At 30.7% G+C, this 19238-nt stretch overlaps 1 protein-coding gene across 1 annotated transcript in view; it reads left to right on the top strand.

Moving 5' to 3' along the window:
• Positions 1–803: 803 nt before the first annotated feature.
• LOC108910519 (acidic mammalian chitinase) overlaps positions 804–19238 on the top strand; it is a 24962-nt gene continuing 6527 nt past the window's right edge. The window contains exons 1-8 of the mRNA XM_018715140.1: positions 804–863; positions 928–1012; positions 9776–9946; positions 10514–10746; positions 10888–11015; positions 13959–14085; positions 14524–14709; positions 17342–17464. Coding sequence (XP_018570656.1) covers positions 943–1012; positions 9776–9946; positions 10514–10746; positions 10888–11015; positions 13959–14085; positions 14524–14709; positions 17342–17464 — 1038 coding nt within the window. The 5' untranslated portion in view covers positions 804–863; positions 928–942. The remainder of the gene's footprint in view (positions 864–927; positions 1013–9775; positions 9947–10513; positions 10747–10887; positions 11016–13958; positions 14086–14523; positions 14710–17341; positions 17465–19238) is intronic.

Here is a 19238-nt window from a genome sequence, read left to right as displayed (position 1 = left end):
CTTCGTTTCCATCACTTTTTTACAGGCAGGTGAACTTCCGTAATACAGATATTAAAATACATAGCTACTATATATTTATTTTACTAAATAAAAATGTTTTTAGTAACTCTAGTAACTCCTTTTCCTGGAGACTTAATTGAAATTGGCAAAAATTTTCACTCATACAATTTGGCTTCGAATGTTGCTTTTTATTATACTTTTGGATGCTAAGTATTTTCGAATATCCGACTGAATTAATATTTTATTTTGTTTATTTAAAACAACAGTGGATAACAAATGCAGGAAAAATGGTAAACACGCTTTATTTAGCAATAATGTTCTATGTTTTTAATATGTACAGCGAGAGTAATACTCTGTATAGCCCTAACACAATTTATATTTATTCTTTTCGTTTTGTTAGACAATAAGGAAATAAAAATGTCAGTTAACGAAAATTACAATGATGATATTAAAATTTTGTGTTCATTATTTAGTGTTATCTCCTGTAGAAGAAATTCCTGTTTTTGTTAGCACCTGTTGACTAAAATATATTTTTTTATAAACAAATTATAATACTTTTGTACTTAAAAGATAAACTAGGGTAAACTGAGACTCTGTGAGAGGTCGGCTATAAAAACAGGATGTAATTTACGACACAATTGCTATCTAATTTTATTTATTAATAAAATAAAATCCAAATTTATTATACACCGGTCTAATTCAGAACTACACATGCGAATTTTGAATCAAATTACAAGGAATTTATTAGCTTTTATTGAAAAAGGGATTACGTGAGCAAACAAACCTTTTATACAAAAACCGGGGAAGAGTTTAGGATTGTTTAGTTGTTCATTGTTTTCAATACACTCAACAGTGTTAAACAGGTGAGTGAACTCACAATATAACTAAGAACGTGGGGAACATAATCTGGATAATATTTTTCTTCAGGAATAAATTTGGACCATGGGAAGCAAGATTTTAGTTATTCTGGCTATCTCATGCCTCTCGTTTGAAATTGTTTCAGCTGCTACAGGTATTTATGTCTTTATATTTAACAAATCATTTATTTACTAACGTCGATAATTTGCTTAAGGGCCCCATATTCTTTAAATAGTGTTTTCCGCAAAGACAAATAATTTCAAACATTTAATAACTGAATAATCTAAAGCTTATCAAATAATAGGAATGTTATGTCATGCCATCTGGTTATTTTCAAAGACGCCGCAGTAAAACGAATAAACAGGTGCAAAAAACGATCAAACCATCAAGGTTTTAGGTACTGAAATCTTCGAAAATACTAACTTTTTTATATATAATTCCACATGTAAATATTCTTATAACATTTACTTGCTTAGTCCTACATATAAAATTGTTTACTTTTATTTATAAGTACGTGAAAATAATTCTTAAAATGTGGGGTTAGAATAACAGCAAACGCATGTTTTACAAACGCTTTTTTTTAGTTATTATTTTATTTGAGTAAATTTAAATGGTAACAATGAATAAACAAAACATCAAGGATTTTATTTTTGTGCTTACTTTTGTTCTACACGTTTTACTTTCAAAGATTTCAGTACCTAAAAACGCCAGAAATTTCACTATTTCTCGGCCGGGAATATGGCCACCTTAAGACTCACTCAGTGCAAACAATTTTATATCTGTCTAAGCATTTTTTACTATTTAGTTATGAATTTGGAAAGTAATATTGGAGTAGATATTTTATCTATTTTATCGTGTCAAGCGCTCATCAATCAGAAATTGATTTTAATACAATGTTTGCCTTTAAAAATTCTAAAAACCCGTATATGTTTTTTCAAAAATGTATATATTGTAACGATGATGTTGCGACAAAACTTTGTTCTCCAATAGTGTGAAACGTAAAATGCAATATGTTTCTCCAAAAATGATTGACGGTACTACTCGCAACTTCTAATTTTGTACAGTGCAGTTCTATTACTAATGATTTAACTAATGTATGGGGTGTCTGGAAAAATGTAGGGAGATTCTATTCATTAAAAATAATGGTATAAGTCTCTACCAAACTTAATACAAAATTTGTAAAAAATGGAAATTTATTTTAATTTTTTTTTCAATAACTCTTGTTCCACTTCGTTAATGTAACTGTTAATATTGAATTTTCGAAATAAATGTCATAAGATCTCAAATCATTATTTCTATGAGTAGCATCTTTAAATTTGCTGCCATAATTTCTAGACAACTTGTCCTTACCGTAAGTACTTATTTTAAATCCTTACCTTAATTACCTTAAATCCTTAACTTACCTTAAGTACCAGGTCCTTACCTTAGATTAAGTACATTCCCTTACCTTAAATACCTTAAATCCTTACCTTAAGTAATAATTAAGTCCTAACCAATGGAGCTAATGAAAAATACGTACCTGACACATTCCAACTAGTGAATAGTCAAAGAACTTAATGTTCTATTCTTGTTTCTAATACACCTTAGATAAAGAATAATACCATTTTCAGTCAGTGTTTCCTAAATAATTTATTTCTGCATTTTAAGGACTGCTTTTTCAACTGAGGGACAAAATCTTCTATATTCGAAGATAAATGGACACTATACATATATATATATATATAACTTTGTTCTGCTACGTTTGCGTTTCGGTTTTTGTTCCGTTCGGTTTTTCAATATTTTTCTCGGAAAAAATCATTCGACGGACAAAATGATGGGAAATGGACTAAATATACCTAAGGATTTCCATTGCATAAATTGGAACCAAACGAATAATGACAATTTATTTAAGAACGGAAGAAACGGTTAGGCGAGTATTTTGAGAAAATAAGTTTAATATTATATTGGAAATATATTTTGAGTATGGGTGAGACATAACCTACAAAGCATATGTCATAACTTAAATGTCATTGCTATTCAATGCAAGCATATAGTTACTTTCCACAATAGACGAGGTTTGTTCAGAAAATAATCGAACTTTATTTTTTAAACTTTATTATTAATTTTATACATTATTGGCTCTTGCCTCCTTCAAAGTACTCCCCTATTCAAACACTTTTCCCAGCGGTGTTTCCATTTCGCGAAGGTACCCTGGATAACTTAACAGCTTTTAAAGTATGTGACGAATTAACTCTAATGTCATCAATAGTCTGAAAACGGCGGCCCTTTAGCACTGATTTTAATTTCGGAAATTAAAAAAATCGCAAGGAGTCAGGTCTGGCGAGTAAGGAAGGTAAAGGAAGACAGTAATCTGATTTTTGGCACAAAAGTAATAAATTAACAAAGCTGAGTATGCGCTCGCATTGTTCTGAAGCCAGGATTAAAAATGCACAAGTCGAAAAAACAGTGAGCATCACTTTGACATTGGATCGAGACTGCCGTGCTTCCTTGGGGCGTGGAGATTCTTTGCCAATCCATTGTGATGATTGAACTTTTGTCTCAATGTCGTAGCCGTAAACCCAGCTTTGGTCTCCCGTTATGATCCTTTGAATAAATGTTTCATCGTCATTGGATTGCTCAAGGAGTTGCCGACAAACGTCCACACGATTTTCTTATTGTTTTTCGGTCATCAAACGAGGAACAAATTCGATGCTTGTTAAATTTTTATCAAAATTTCATGGCATCACATAACTGAAATGCTAACCTATTCTGCAATTTCTCTAAGAGTTAATCGGCAATTTACAAACACCAGGTCTTTGACTTTCTGAACGTGAACTTTCAATTGAAGTTGGAGGCCTTCCTGGTCGAGGATCATGTTCAATTGACTGACGACGCTTTTAAAATCGTGAGCATTGAAAAATTGAAATGTTTGCGTATAAGTTTTCCTCAGTTTCACGCAGAATTTTACGTTGCATCGTTGTTCCAGAAAATCGCACGTTTAATAATCGTTACTAACACTTAAATACGTTGCACTCAAATAACAATATCACGAACATGTGATTACAACTGAGGTTATGCGCAACATAATTGTGCCAACCGCATATCATTAAATATCTGCATTAGTGTGTAATTCAAAATGTTCCCGGCAATTTCCTGAACAGACCTCGCATACGTTATACAAATTTCTACCTAAATATTTCCATTGCATAAATGCGTTAAAATGAAATGAATTTTTGACAATTTATGTAAGAATACTTTCTAAAACGATTAGACAAATATTTTTAGAAAGTCAGTTTAATATTATACAGGAAATATATTTTTAGTGTGAATGAGACATAACCTAGAAAGCATATGTCAGAACTTAAATGTCAATTTTACTTAATGCAAGCATATACTTACTTCCCACAATATAATTTGTTGAAAATTTAAAAATATGTTAGAATTTATCGTCAGTTTTATAATAAAACCCAAGAAAGAAAAAAATTGAACTTGAATTAAATATGTTCTGTGTACTTAAGTATTTTTGGTATAAGTACATACAAAACTATTAAAAAATATTAATGATGTATTATATGATACCAGTTTATAGTGTTTCGAAACAAATTTATAGTGTAATATAAATCAGTTCAAAAATTACAAAAACAACTAAGTAAATATTTTGCTAATTTCGCTGTTCACTTATCTGTTATGAGTTATAAGTAAATAAGTTGTAGATTTTATAAATCCTTGTTAGGTATATACTGATTTATAAATATATAACTTTCATTATCTTCGTCATTTTTAATAATTAATCCCTTAAGTTCACTTGAAGCCTTTATTATGTAACGGTGAATTAAAATAGTCGGGAATTCAGAAGTACCAGGAAATGTTTATATTACACACGATAATATTACATTAAATAGCATGAACTATTCTCAACGTAAAATCAAATATTTGTTTATAACCTTGGATTGGACATGCGCATAATTGTTTTTTTATTTAATTGAACATTGTTCCCTGATTAAATTATTATAAACATAATTTTTGAGTACAAAGAGCGACTACAGAAATTTTAATTATTATTTTTTTTTGTTTAAAAATTCAGAAATCTATCTCGATAGTTATTTTTTTTTAATAAATATCTTTTACATATTTACACAACTACACTAAAAAAATCATAAACATAAGGGTAACATTACAAAGTGTCGACTCTCCTTTATTAATTTACAGGGTCATTTGTAAATTAAGATAAAAAATTCTTTTCTATACAATATTTCAAAGGTTTGTTCAAATTTTCTATTTTTTTTGGTAACTATATATTGTTGGTTGGCATTCGTCTGAAATTTTCAAACATTCAAAAATTCCAGGACCAACGAGAGTTGATATCAAAGAATTTAGACTGTACGCGATTTTTTTAAATGTCACTTATATTTTTTAAAATAGACACATGCCAGTCAACAATATGTAGATTAACCAAGAATTTAGAGAATTTGAACAAACCGTATTGTATCGAAAAGTATATTTGGTCTAAATCTACAAATGACCCTGTATATGAATAAAGAAGTGAAGTCTAATCTTTTAATGCTAGTTTGATATTCCCCTTAATGAACTCTGTTTATGGTGAAAGTATGTGAAATTCCTCGTGACTCACTCTGTATAATAGTTCTGCAAGTAGCGACAGTGTTTTCATCTAAAGATCTATATTAATACATTTGGTAATAATAATAAATTGATTTCTAACGTACCGACGCGACGGAAGTTGCCTATTTGAAATTGACATAGAAAGGATTAATAATTCTTCTAATTAATATCATGTAATTCGTAAAGAACCGTTTTATTGTGATAACAAACGAATATTTTGCGAAAACGCATTGCAAATTTTGCTGTTCACTGAGGATTTCCTAAGCTAGACTCTGTGAGAGAATTTTTTCGTTCCACGATAATACGACTTTACGCGCGAAAACACACTGACAATTTTCTCCCGCATTTGGATGGTTGTACATAATCTCAGATTTCATTAAATGTAATTGAAATTTTTCTCTTTCGCGATCTACGGCTATTTTTAATCCGCCTGTGGGCGTATTAATTTACATAAATGCGGTTTCATTAAAATTAGGCGGAAATTCTTTTGACAAAGAGTGTCTTGAAATTGGGAAAGCGTAAATCTGAAGGACGATACCCAAATTACTTCCAACAAAAGGGAGATTATTCAAAGCCCTGATGGAAATTGAGGTGACATTTGGAGAACTTGGAAAATAAAATGTCTTCACACATTCAAATCTAGCTACTATTCAAACAACTAGCAAAAAACCATTTTCTGCTATATTAAATATCACTATATTATCATAGTTACAGGGTGTTATTAAAATACTTGGCCATACTTTAACGGCGGATTCTACGTCACAAATTAGCAAAAACGTTCTTATGTATGTCATCCTTTTCAGGGTTCTGAAATTAATAAAAATATTTGTTTAGTTCTAGGTGCAAAAACAATAAAGGGAAGCTATGTAAATAGTACATTTTCTCGTTCATAGATAACACGGCTATTTGAATAATAAATATATGGTAATTTTCATATGGGCAATGAGCAAAAAAAATCAACCTCTTCAATTTTTTTGAAACTTTGGAATGTTAATCTACTTTAAACTTTATGAGACCCGTGTTTTTTGTTTTTCCGAAAAAATGGAGCTCTGTGGCACCATGTCAAAGTTTACATCGTCGTGACAGTGTTATTCCGAAAATGAAAATGTATATATTTTTTTCAAGCGGTCGTCATCTTGATCCAAATCATCCTATCGAAACGTTTTTTTTTTCAAAATGTGTAGAATTTCATCAGCTTTTACCTGTATTTTTCAGAATTCAAATTGCTTGCTTTAAAACTAAATGAAAAAAACGGAAAAAATGACTTTTTTCAAAATTGATTTTCTTAAAAACCTCACCTTTTATTTTTACCAAATTTAGATATGTTTTTCAAGGTCAAATAAGCTATGTTTTAGCCAAACGGCAATGTGCCAACTTGTTTCGTGCAGGAGATACGGTTTCGAAAATGTATATTTTTTCAAGTGACTGTCATTTTGACTCAAATCATTCTTTTTTCTTCAAAATGTGCAGAATTTTATCAGCTTTTACCTGGTTATTTCATAATTCATTTCATAATTGCTTTAAAAAACCGAAGTCATTTTTTCCAAAATTGATTTTCTCAAAAATCCCACCTTTTATTTTCACCAAATTTGGATATATTTTTCAAGCCAAATAAGCTACCTTTTAGCCGGCAACATACCCATTTGCTCCGTTTGGTAGATACAATTTCGCGAAGATTATTTAAAGATTATACTAACTACAAAATTTCGTTCTCAAAAGTTTTAAAGTAATCTGAAAAAACAGTTAAAAGCTGATGAAATTCTGCACATTTTGGAAAAAAAAACGTTTCGATAGGATGATTTGGGTCAAAATGACTTCCACTTGAAAAAAATATGTAGGTATTTTAATTTTCGGAATAACCCCATCACTATGTAAACTATGACATGGCGCCACAGAGCTTCAAAATTTTTTTTCGGAAAAACAAAAAACACGAGTCTCGTAAAAATCAAAGTAGATTAAAATACCCATCATGATAACGTGAATATCTCCATAAATCTTTTATTTGTTTCAGGTGCATTTTATTAAATTATCGCATAAAATATAAGTCCTTCAAGGGAAACAAGAAATCCTACTTAATTTTTTGCCGTTTTAAACAACCAAAAAAATTGGATTTTGACTTTCCTTGAAAGGATTGTATTATCATTTTAAATTTATTTGTGAAAAAATTATAAAAAATTAAATGTTATTTAAAGATGTTAATTCATTTGAAACAGGGTATCCTGAAATTAATGCGACGACAAAATAATTCAACTTACCCTTAGCCCAAAGGTTGACGCTCAAAAAGATGGTACAGGATGTCAAAGTTAAAATTTTAAATTAAAACTAAGTGCTAAGCTAAGCGTAATTTTCGATTAAAACTTTCGGTGAGGAAAATATTCTGAACAATTTTTATCCAACAATAGTACATTTTGTAATGCCCTCTAGCGTCTAGAGCAAGATTAAGTACGGATTCGAGTTTCTCGTTACAGAAAACCCCTGAATCCAAATTTTCAAAGCAATTCATTGAAAACTTTTTAAATATTTTGAATTTTAAATTCATCCTCTATCTTTTTAAGCATCAACTTTGAGACTAAGGTATATTTGGCTACGTCGCATTATTATTTCATTTACTCTTGCTCTGTATCAGTTTCGGGACATAAAGTAATAGGATATTAAAAAAATATAAGCGTAGAAATATTTGAAACAAGTAACTTTCTCACATCATCTTCGAATTTCAGTAAATTTAGCTAAAAACTGTAATTTTGACCACCTGAGTACGAGTTATATTGAGCCAACATAACAATTTGAAAACAAATCATCAAACATGGTTCCATTTTTCAAGCAGTCATGTAATAAAAAGGTAGGTAGTCTTAAGGTTAGCTTAGTGGATCTATTTTGCAATACACCTTTAAGCAAACCTGTAACATTCTATTAGCTTACAGAGAATTTGCAACTTATAGAAAGTCTTATGAAATCAACATGTTTTACTGAAAAGACTAACGTCATCAGAACTACTTGTAGAATTTTTTTGTGAGGTTAGGAAATGACAAAAAAGGTTCGAAAAATATCCGTTGTTCAATTCTTGTGTATATCTAGAAAAATTAATAAATATCGTGTCTAATTCCATGAATTATACATATACATATTAAAACTAGCATAAATAAACTTCTTTTTATAGGAGCAATATTATTAAGTCAAAACTGGAGTCATCTAAATATGGAGAAGCCTATTTAAAAGAGCAGTATTACTTTTTTCCTTCTCTCGTGCAGCTTTTACCAAAATATAAATTTGCGAGAAAATATAGAATCTATAAATATTTAACAGCAGGAAACTGTAAAATGTAACGGCATCATTAACAAAATATCTCCATGAAAAACAAGGATTTAGGATATTAATTTTTACGAGAAGCAAAGAGTTGTTTCTCCATTAAAAATATTTATGTTGAACATTATCACAGTAATTATAACTTAACTCATTATCACTTAAACGAATTTGAATTGTTATCGTCTTCATTCGTTTATGGGATAAACATCAATGTTTTCCTTTAAATTGGATTAGGCAAGTAGGCGTCGCATTTTTATTGTCTTTTGATAATGGTAATAAAAATTTATTTAAGAGGATTGGAAAAACCTTCATTTATACCTACCAATAATAAATGTAGGTACTTGACCCAAAATAAAAATTATGGGATTCATCAAAAATATAATTCAGAAAACATTTCGACTTTTATAACAATAAAAAATGTTTCTGAATTGTCATTAACGACAAACTAAAATATAGATATGATTAATTCAGCAAAGTAGTGATATGCAACGTACACAAATTTTTCTTATATTTCCTTAGTTTGTACTGTAATAGGTAAATTAAAAATAATTTATGCACTAACATTTGAACCGTATGTTGTTATTTTTATAATATTCTTAGGGCCATAAAAATTGCGGTTGTTCATTTTTGCATCACAATCTTATTTTAACGCGGTTGTACCTACTAGCCAACTGAACTACAAAACAAATGAAAATGTCAAGCACAAACACTTAACAAATTATTCTATGATCTTTCCCAATCCATGATCTGACTACTATCCGATAGTACTTCACAAACATAATATTGGAAATTATGATATAAATAAATTAAAATAAAAGACTAACCTAACTTTCAAATAGTGCCGAGTTCTAGTAAATTACGTTGTGTATTTAGTACAACCATTTTTATAGGTGTTCGTATCAAAAGTCGTATCAAATGCAAATACATAAGTATAACAATATTTTGTTTTTCATTCGTTCATTTTATTTTAAGTGTTATATTCATATTCAACTTCAGAATTACTTACCTTTTTCAGATAAAGTTGTATGTTACCATGGATCCTGGTCTACATACAGAAGCGGAAATGGAAAATTTACCATCGACGACATTGATACATCTCTGTGCACCCATCTAATTTATGCATTTGTTGGTATAACTACGAGTGGTACCATAGATCTATTGGACTCGTACTTAGCAGTAAGTAATGGTAAGTTTCACCATTTCATCGAAAAAGCTGTGGCCAACTCAAACTCTTATTGCTATAAGATCCAGATATGCCCAGTCAAAGTAAACAAATCCATATTTTCAAATTTAGGTATTATCAAATGTTGTGTAAATTATTTTGAACACTGTACAATTTTATGTACCTAAGTAGATTTAAGCTTGGATTTTTGAAATACAGGGCGTCCCTTAATTCGACTGCCAAATTTCTAAAGGGTTAATATGACTCATTATGAAGATGGCAAATTAAAAATGACAATGAACTAAGGTTTTTCTTATACACTACATATACCTATATATAAAATTTTTGGTAAAATTTCCATGGAAAGTTTGAGGAATTTTACCATACTTTTTATTACAGTGATACCTTCATAATGAGTCGGAATTGGCCCTTGGTTTATTTGTTCTTTGTGTGTTAATTTTTACCAAGGAATGCGCTGCAGAAGTTTGGCAAACGAATTAAGGGATACCCTGTATAAGCGCAGATAGCAGTTAAAAAAAATATTTGGCACTTTGAATTAAAAGAGGTAATCATTGTGTCATTACATTTTAGGAAACCTCGCAAGCTTTAGCGCTTTGAAAAGTAAGAATTCTGCTCTAAAAACACTTGTAGCTGTAGGAGGTTGGAATGAAGGATCTGTTAAATATTCTACAGTAGCTGCTTCGGCAACATTGAGAGCCACATTTATCCAGGATGCGCTCGATTTGGTTCAAACATACGGTTTTGATGGTTTTGATATAGATTGGGAATATCCTGCACAACGTGGTGGTGCATCAGCTGACGTGGTAAGTGATTAATTTGCATGTTTAATTATGTATTTCCAACTTTATTTAATTTAAACTTGGTTCTAAATAATGGTTTAATTTCTTCTAAATAATCTAAATTAATAATTCTAAGTAGTTCTAAATAATTGGTTTAATTCGTAGGAAAATTATGTGACCCTTATCAAGGAGTTCCGTGAAGTCTTCGATGAACATGGTCTTTTGTTAACAGCAGCAGTATCAGCAACTGGGTCATCCGTGGATCTTTCATATGATGTTCCAGCATTGTCACAGTAAGTCTTTTTACTTATATACTATTACCTCTATCATGAAAGGACATCGTTTGACCAAGGAATTGTAAACCTTTCGTTGCTTGAATTTGTTCGGCGGCTGCATTAATTTTTTGAAGTAAATCGTCTCTCGTGTTACTGGGTTTGGCATACACCAGTTGCTTCATACGATCCCAGTAAAAAAATCAAGCGGGTTGAGGTCAGAAAACCTGAAAGACCACATGATAGGTCCATTTTTCCCAATCCAGCGTTCTGGAAAATGTAAATCGAGCCACGCAGATACCTGTCTTCCATTACGAGTAGATGCTCCATCTTATTGGTAGTACATTTAATTTCGCAAAGTTAAGGGAACGTCATCTAGTACGCCATCAACAATGTTTTCTAAAAAATCCGTGTACCTCTCTGAATTCAAATGGTCTACAATAATTTTAGGAGGCAGAATGACTCCGTTAAAGATTCCTCCCCAGACATTTATGGAGAATCTTCTTTCATCTTTTGATGGAAATTTTCGTCATTATCGATATTTTCTAACAACCACCTGCAAAATTGTATCCTTTTTTCGGAATCACCAGGATGCAAGTTTGTACTTTATATAGGTGGTATGGGTGCAGTTCTTCTCAGTTTAAAATTCTCCAGACACTGCTTCACGGAATACCTACTAGCATTGATATTATTCGGAAACTGGTGGAAAGGGCAACTAATGCAGTCGATACTTTAGACCTAATTTACTCGAAAACAGTTCATTTTTGAGCTATGAAACAAGAGCACATTTTTTGATCAGAATCGATTTTAGATTTAGGAAAACTTAATCAAATCACATAAAACTAGGATATGCAAACATTATGAAGACATAACCTTGAGGACAAGTTGGCCTAGGCCGCCCCTGACGTCAGATCGAAATAGGCACCATGTAGTTTTAACGATCTTTAATAGCTGTACACTTCTCGCAAAAATTACTTAAATCCCTTTCAGGGATTTTGAGTTATTGCGAAAAGTTGTTATTATTTTTTTCTAAACAATACCCTGTAACTCAGTGAGAGTGCATCGCAGAAAAATATTTTATAAGAATGTTAATCTTATTTTGGTCTGGTCTACCCCCTGGTAAATTTTTGTACGCTGACAATGAGACACCCTGTATTTAGATATATACAAAACATGTTCCGTTAAAATTTAATTAACTGATAGGAAGGTTCATGCTTTAATTACTTGGTTAAATGAAAATCGTTAATAATTTAAATTTTGAAATGAAATCTAGAAACGAAAATTACATTTTCATCTTACGTGAAAAAGAAATATCACTTTTATATTGATAATTCCTTACTGTCACATATATGCAAGTATAAAAAATTGAAATCACCAAAATACTAATATAAAGGGTCGGAAAATAAAGAAAAATTGGTGATATGAACTGTTTTAATTTAGAAATACATTTCAGATATATCAGCTCTAGTTTTTCGTTTTGAATTCAGACAAATGGGTTTCAAATAAAATAAATATTGCAAGTCCTACCCTTAGAAATTGTTAAATTTCTATTACAAATAATCACTCAGACTTCCTTCTCTCTTCTTTATTATCTTTTAAAAATACAAAACTATATTATAACAGTTCAATAATTTTTTATGTCACTTTCTCTTTTATTTTATTTACAACTACCTCCTAGCAACATCTATCTTCTTTTTTCTATACATATATGATATAACAATAGTAATATGAAAATGTCAATATTGTTCTCAACAGAAATAACTCATTCGCAATATCATAACATTTCATGATATGAAAAGCTAATTTCTGGAATTATAAAAGTCGGCATAGCAGAAATTTTCAAAAATTCTTGTTTTTATGGATATATCCCATTGTTATAATTCTGTAATGGTATTAGAAAACATTTTTGAGTCATTAAAGGCATTCGTTATATACTATACACAATGAACGTATACTTAACTTTTGTCTTCAGTTGGTAGACTCACTAACGAAATATACATTTTACCTTTTTCAATAAAACTATAATTTCTGAAGAAAAGATCGTTATAAATACATTTCTATCCGTTTTCCTCTGTGTATCATCAATTGTTTAAAAATTAAATGTCAACGAACTTAAAAATACACAAAAACATTTTGGATGAAACAAGTGATATTACTATGACCGTTATCTGTGTCATTCCTAACTTATCGTTCTCTCAGACAGATAAACAATATGTATATGTAAATGTAGAATTTATCAGCTTATATTTTATAAATCACTTTTGTAGATGGTATCGATTTATTTTTTAGACTTTCCTTTGTATGTGAAGCAATGACTCCCGATTAATTTAATTGATTCTCCTAACTTAATATTGTATAATAAAAAAAATTAAGTTCGAGGACTAAATTAATCATGATTATTCTCTCAAGAATCAGAACGTTGCCGTTCAATTCAGAATGAAGCAAGCCAGATTTAACATTAATCAAAACGTGTTGTTACAAATGTCAGTTAACATCCTAATAAAAACAAAGTCATAATAAACAAATAGTTTATTAACAGCGACATTATAATTCCACTTCGTCAATATTATTACAATAGTTACCTACATTTATATTCCATTCAGGAAAACATTTGCATACGTACGAGATGATTGACTTTAGGATTATTCTTAAACTAAGTAAAATCTCTTTATCTAAATAAATGTTTTGTTGGCGGAAAAAAATTTACGAGATTGTGAATTTACTCAGTCATAACAATATAATAAATAAATAAGTGTATTATGCTGATACAAGGTATTTTTTTGTAAATATTAAAACTAACAACAAGTAAAATCTCTTCGCCTAAATAAATGTTTTGTTGGCGGAAAAGAATTTACGAGATTGTGAGTATACTCATACTCAAAACAATATAATACATAAATAAGTGTAGTATGTTGATACAAGGTATTTTTTTTGTAAATAATTAAAAAGACAATAATTTTTCAGATATTTAGACCTGATAAACGTAATGACGTACGATTTACACGGATCTTGGGATGGAGTTACAGGTCAAAATGCTCCCCTTTACGCATCATCCATTGACACAACTGACAGTGCTAAGCTTCTTAATGTGGTAAGTGTCTTAATAAATGACTTAAAGAGGTAATCTCGATATGAGAAGAAACGAACAAGGATATGAATTTTTTAAATGAAAAAAAAAATTTCTTATATATCTCCCGGGTACCAAATATTTTGTAATCATTTAGTATCTCTTAATAAAAACCAAATAGGTAATTGGCTTGGAACAAAATATTTACATACACAAAATAACTACCATGTAAAATTGAAGAAAACGCATAGTTAATGTTTTTAATATTATTTGGAAATAGAAAAAATTGTTTCTTCAGTAGTTATTTGAAATAATGTAGTTTAACAAATTTTGAAAAAAGTACAATTTTTCCTGTAGAATTAAAAAGCACATGAAAAGTTGTACCAAGGGCCCTAAAGTACTAACTTCAATTAAGTTCAATTAAGTTATGATCGAAAATATCCCGATGTATTTATTTTATAGAATGCTTCCGTCTATGGATGGATTGAAAGAGGGGCAGATCCACAAAAACTCGCTCTGGGTCTAGGAATATATGGAAGAACCTTTACCTTAACAAGCTCCTCAAATACCACCCTAGGCGCGCCGACCAGTGGTGCCGGTAATTCTGGACCTTATACTTTGGAGGCAGGAATGTTGGGTTATAATGAAGTAAGAGATAGATATATGTCTATTATCCTTCTAACACAAGATAATGATTCACAAATTAGGAGCGTACTCATTTATCTTCACATCATACACATCATTTATATGTTAGAAACGAAAAATAATAGTTAATTCTACGAAAAGTAACTATAACTCAAATGTGAGGAAAAGAAATTTCAGTTATAATTTTTTCATACCACCTGTTAGCGCTCTAGTAATTTTTTAATCAAAAACAACCTTTTTGATATTGCTGGAAAGAAATTTTAGTTTTAAGACTTTTCGACACTATAAATTTTTACTTGAATTGTTTTCTGCAAAGTGAACATAGGTATCTAAAATTATTTTGCAGAATTACCCAAATTTATGTAACTATTCCCAAACATTTTAGAATGGTTCAATATTTTCGTGACAACAATGATCTATCATTCTGCGACTTTAGATATGTTTATGTTGAAGAATTTCATTAATTTTTTCTGTATCAGTGCCGAAAATTTAAAGAAAGTGGTGTACCTGACCTGTCAATATCATCAAAATAGTTGAAAATCAAATGGTTATGTTATTATGTGTATTATTAGTTAACAGCTCTTTCTGGTAGCATCAAATCACAGGTTGACGAAAAAAAAATTGTCGGAAGGCTACCAACGGTGTGAACATACATACAGGCTATCTTATGGTGACGGTCCAATAAAATATTTCAGAGACTACTTCGATTTTAATGTTGAAAATTTAGCTTTGGGGTTTTCGGGGGGTTCTCTCTTATTATTATATCGGAAGTCTTGCTTATTTTAAATGGAACACCCTGTATATTTTTACATATTTGGATTCTACTCTTAATAAGTAATAAATTTTAAATATCAGCACTTGAATATGTTTTTTCCATTATTTTCAAATCAGTATTTATCATAAAAAAATGAAGAGAGTACCTACAGGGATAGATAGAAGGAAAAATTCTACAACAGTTTTTAATTAAATATACGGGGTGTTCCATTTAGAAACACCAAGTTTTGGAGGTTCAAAGTTAAAATTACGCGTAGAATGCAAATATGGAATATACAGGGTGTTCCATTAAAATAAGCAAGTAGATGGCAACTTCGGGTATAACCAGAAGAGCTACAAAAATTATTATATTTAAAGAGAGCATCCCCGAAAACCCTAGGGTCCGAATTTTCAAAATTCAAACCGAAGTAATCTCTGAAATATTCTAATGGGCCATCACCGAAAGACAACCTGTATAACCAAAATTTTTTCATCGTATATTTGAGTGACAGACACTGAAAATGTACAGCATCATCAGAATTTAATTATCTTCAGTCGTTTTCAAGGCAAACACATTTCCCAAGATATATTGACCACGCAGTACATTGTGCTGGCAGATATTCTACGTGTACAATTTTTTAAAAATCTGACCTGACCAGTTTAAGTGCAAGTGTAAATACTTTTTGACGACAACACTTTTCATTGTTCACTGTTTGTTTATTGTAAAATTTCGTTTTAAATATTTCTAAAAAAACTTATATAATGTCAATAAATATCGTACTATATTTAATTGGTAATAAAAAAATCTCTTCTGTCATCTCCATTCATATATTTGTAATAAATGAAGAGATATATTGTGAGCATTTTGAAGTCATTACAATTTTGTAGTTCTGTTCAACCAAATTCATTTGGTCAGTAACTCACTCTTAAGAGAGCGCACACTACAAATAAAAAGTTAGAAGATCGAATGGTGATAACTGAGCTTTAATCGACACCTAAAATATTGTACGCGGGGGTGCAAATGGCTCCATCTGTCGTGCTGACTCCCAACTGTGCCATTCAATTGGCTACAGTAGGAAGCGACCTGCTATATTGCAGGTACTTGTTGCACGACTGCCACCCACAGAGGGAGAAGACAATGTTTTAATTGCCGGTGTTGCGAGAAACAACTACTCCGAGGGCTACATGCCCCTATTGGCACTGAATTATACTCGCAACACCTTGTGCAACAGCTAGAATCGTTCGTCAGTTTAACCCACGATCCGGCTGTTTTGCGTCGTATCATCACGATAAGGAAATACATTGTACGCGGGAGCGCAAATGGATCCATCTGTCGTGCTGACTCCCAACTTTGCCATTCAATTGGAGGAAGCGACCTGCTATATTGCATGACAGGTGGAGCCATTTGCGCTCCCGCGTACAATGTATTTCCTTATCGTGATAATACGACGCAAAACAGCTGGATCGTTCGTCGATTGTCTCACCTATGAAACATTGATGAGGACTAATAAGTCCGAAACCGGTCTGCGCCTGGTGAGTTAAACTGATGAACGATCCTAGCTGTTGCACTAAGTGTTGCGAGTATAATTCAATGCCGGGCCGGTAGGGGCATATAGCCCTCGGAGTAGTTGTTTCTCGCAACACCGGCAATTAAAACCTAAAATATAGGCTTGTAATCATTCAAAAATATCGTCTTAGTATTTTTTTAAAAGTCAATAACCAAGAAATTAAACTCGGTTTTAAGGATTACAAAATGGTTTTGGTATGAATTTATTAACGAAAATAATTTTTAAAAAATGACGTATTCAAAATTATCTAAAGTTTCCAAAAAAAAACTATTTTAATTAGTTCTTTTTTAAGTTGGAAATGTTTGCCGTTTTAGATTTGTGAGTTACAACTTGAAGGAGGATGGACTACAGAGTGGGATGACGAGCAAAAAGTACCTTATACTTATAAGGACGACCAATGGGTTGGTTATGATAATGCCAGGTCCATAGCTATAAAGGTAAAACATACGCACTTCATAATCTTTATTAATCTGTGTTCATATTTGAATACATATCTGCATAATGTTAAAACATCTAAAATGACTTTTACTTACTACTTTGCGCCTTCAGTAAATTCACTATGAACAAAAATGACTAGGAGAAACAGGCTTCGTTACTATGCCATACAGAAACAATCTAACTAATTGTGATATGTAAATAGAATAGATTAAAATTAAATAGCCCAGGGAGGTTAAGGGATCATAAATATTCCCTCACAATTACATTGAAACACAAATAACTTTGTGTTCCTATATCATATCTATTAGATGCCTCAACTATTTGGAAAACATGAATAAATATGAGGGGAAATGAAAATTAATGGTGAAAAACAAAATAATTATGTTGACAAATAAAATTGATTTATTATTTATTTTATTATAAACACGTAAGAGGAATCTTACAATGTACACACTAGGGTTTGCAATCCCGCAGTCTTTTTTTTTCCAGCTGGAAATTTGCGGTAAATTCGCCTTTACAGCGGGATCCCGCTGTAATTTCCGCGAGATTTAAAAATATATTTATATATGAAAATAATGCTATTATTGTGGAATGTTGTATTTAATCAAATGAAATATAAATAATTCTTGGTATTTAAAAATCAAACAGATAAGTATTACCTATATATAGGGTGGGCCATTAGTGTGAGAAAGTAAAATAACTCCCTTGTTACTCATAATACTGAAAAAAATTTTATATAAAAGTTGACAGAATCAAGAAAAAACTACAAAATTAATTTGAAACGTTTGAAGAATTTTCTACATAACTTGGCAACCCTTCACTAAAATGTTAAACTGTTTATATTACCATATACAGAATTTTCTCAGAAATCCATATGTTTAGAAATATACAGGGTGTTTCATTTTAAAAATGTAATATTTGGTGTGTCCCGTTTTTACTAATCGCCTTGTATGTTTCAAATTAAATTTGTCCTTTAGGTTTTTTGATTCTGTACCACTTTTATATAAACTTTTTTTCTGTATTATGAATAACAAAGGAGTTATTTTACTTTCCCACACTAATTTCGAATTTTGCAAAATTATTTGAAATTGTTTTATATAACCGCATTTATCTATCTGTACATAATCAATTGTCTCAATCTCAGCATGGCTTCTTAAATAATAGATCAACCATAACGAATTTAACTATATTTGCCCAATTTGCATTTGAAGTTCTTGATAATCAAGGACAGGTGGATGCAGTTTACACTGACTTTGCCAAAGCTTTCGATAGGATTAGTCACACTGTATTATTGAATAAACTAGGTAATTTTGGTTTTGTTGTTCTAGCTCAAAGGTTTATTTCATCTTATTTAAAGCAAAGGGAACAATATGTTGAGTATAATGGCTTTAAATCCCCGGCATATTTAACAACGTCAGGCGTGCCTCAAGGATCTAACCTTGGCCCTTTGCTATTTTTACTCTTCATAAATGATTTGAGTCATGTCCTTGATTGTCATAAACTATTTTTTGCTGATGATTTGAAGATTTATAGAGATATTAATAGTGTTGAGGATTGTATAGAGATACAAAATGACCTTAACAAGTTATTGATATGGTGTAATGAAAATCAATTGTACCTGAATTCTTCTAAGTGTAAAATTGTTTCATATAGCAGAAAGAAATGTATTCTTTATTATGATTACAAATTAGAAAACATTGTTTTGAATCGTGCCGACTCTTATAAGGATCTTGGCATTCTGTTTGACCATGAACTATCATTCAACCAACATAT

This window comes from Anoplophora glabripennis, unplaced genomic scaffold (genome assembly GCF_000390285.2).
Source record: "Anoplophora glabripennis isolate ALB-LARVAE unplaced genomic scaffold, Agla_2.0 scaffold520, whole genome shotgun sequence".
NCBI lineage: Eukaryota > Metazoa > Arthropoda > Insecta > Coleoptera > Cerambycidae > Anoplophora > Anoplophora glabripennis.
Note: the sequence above shows the minus strand (reverse complement) of the source record. Positions and strands in the feature narration are given on the sequence as shown.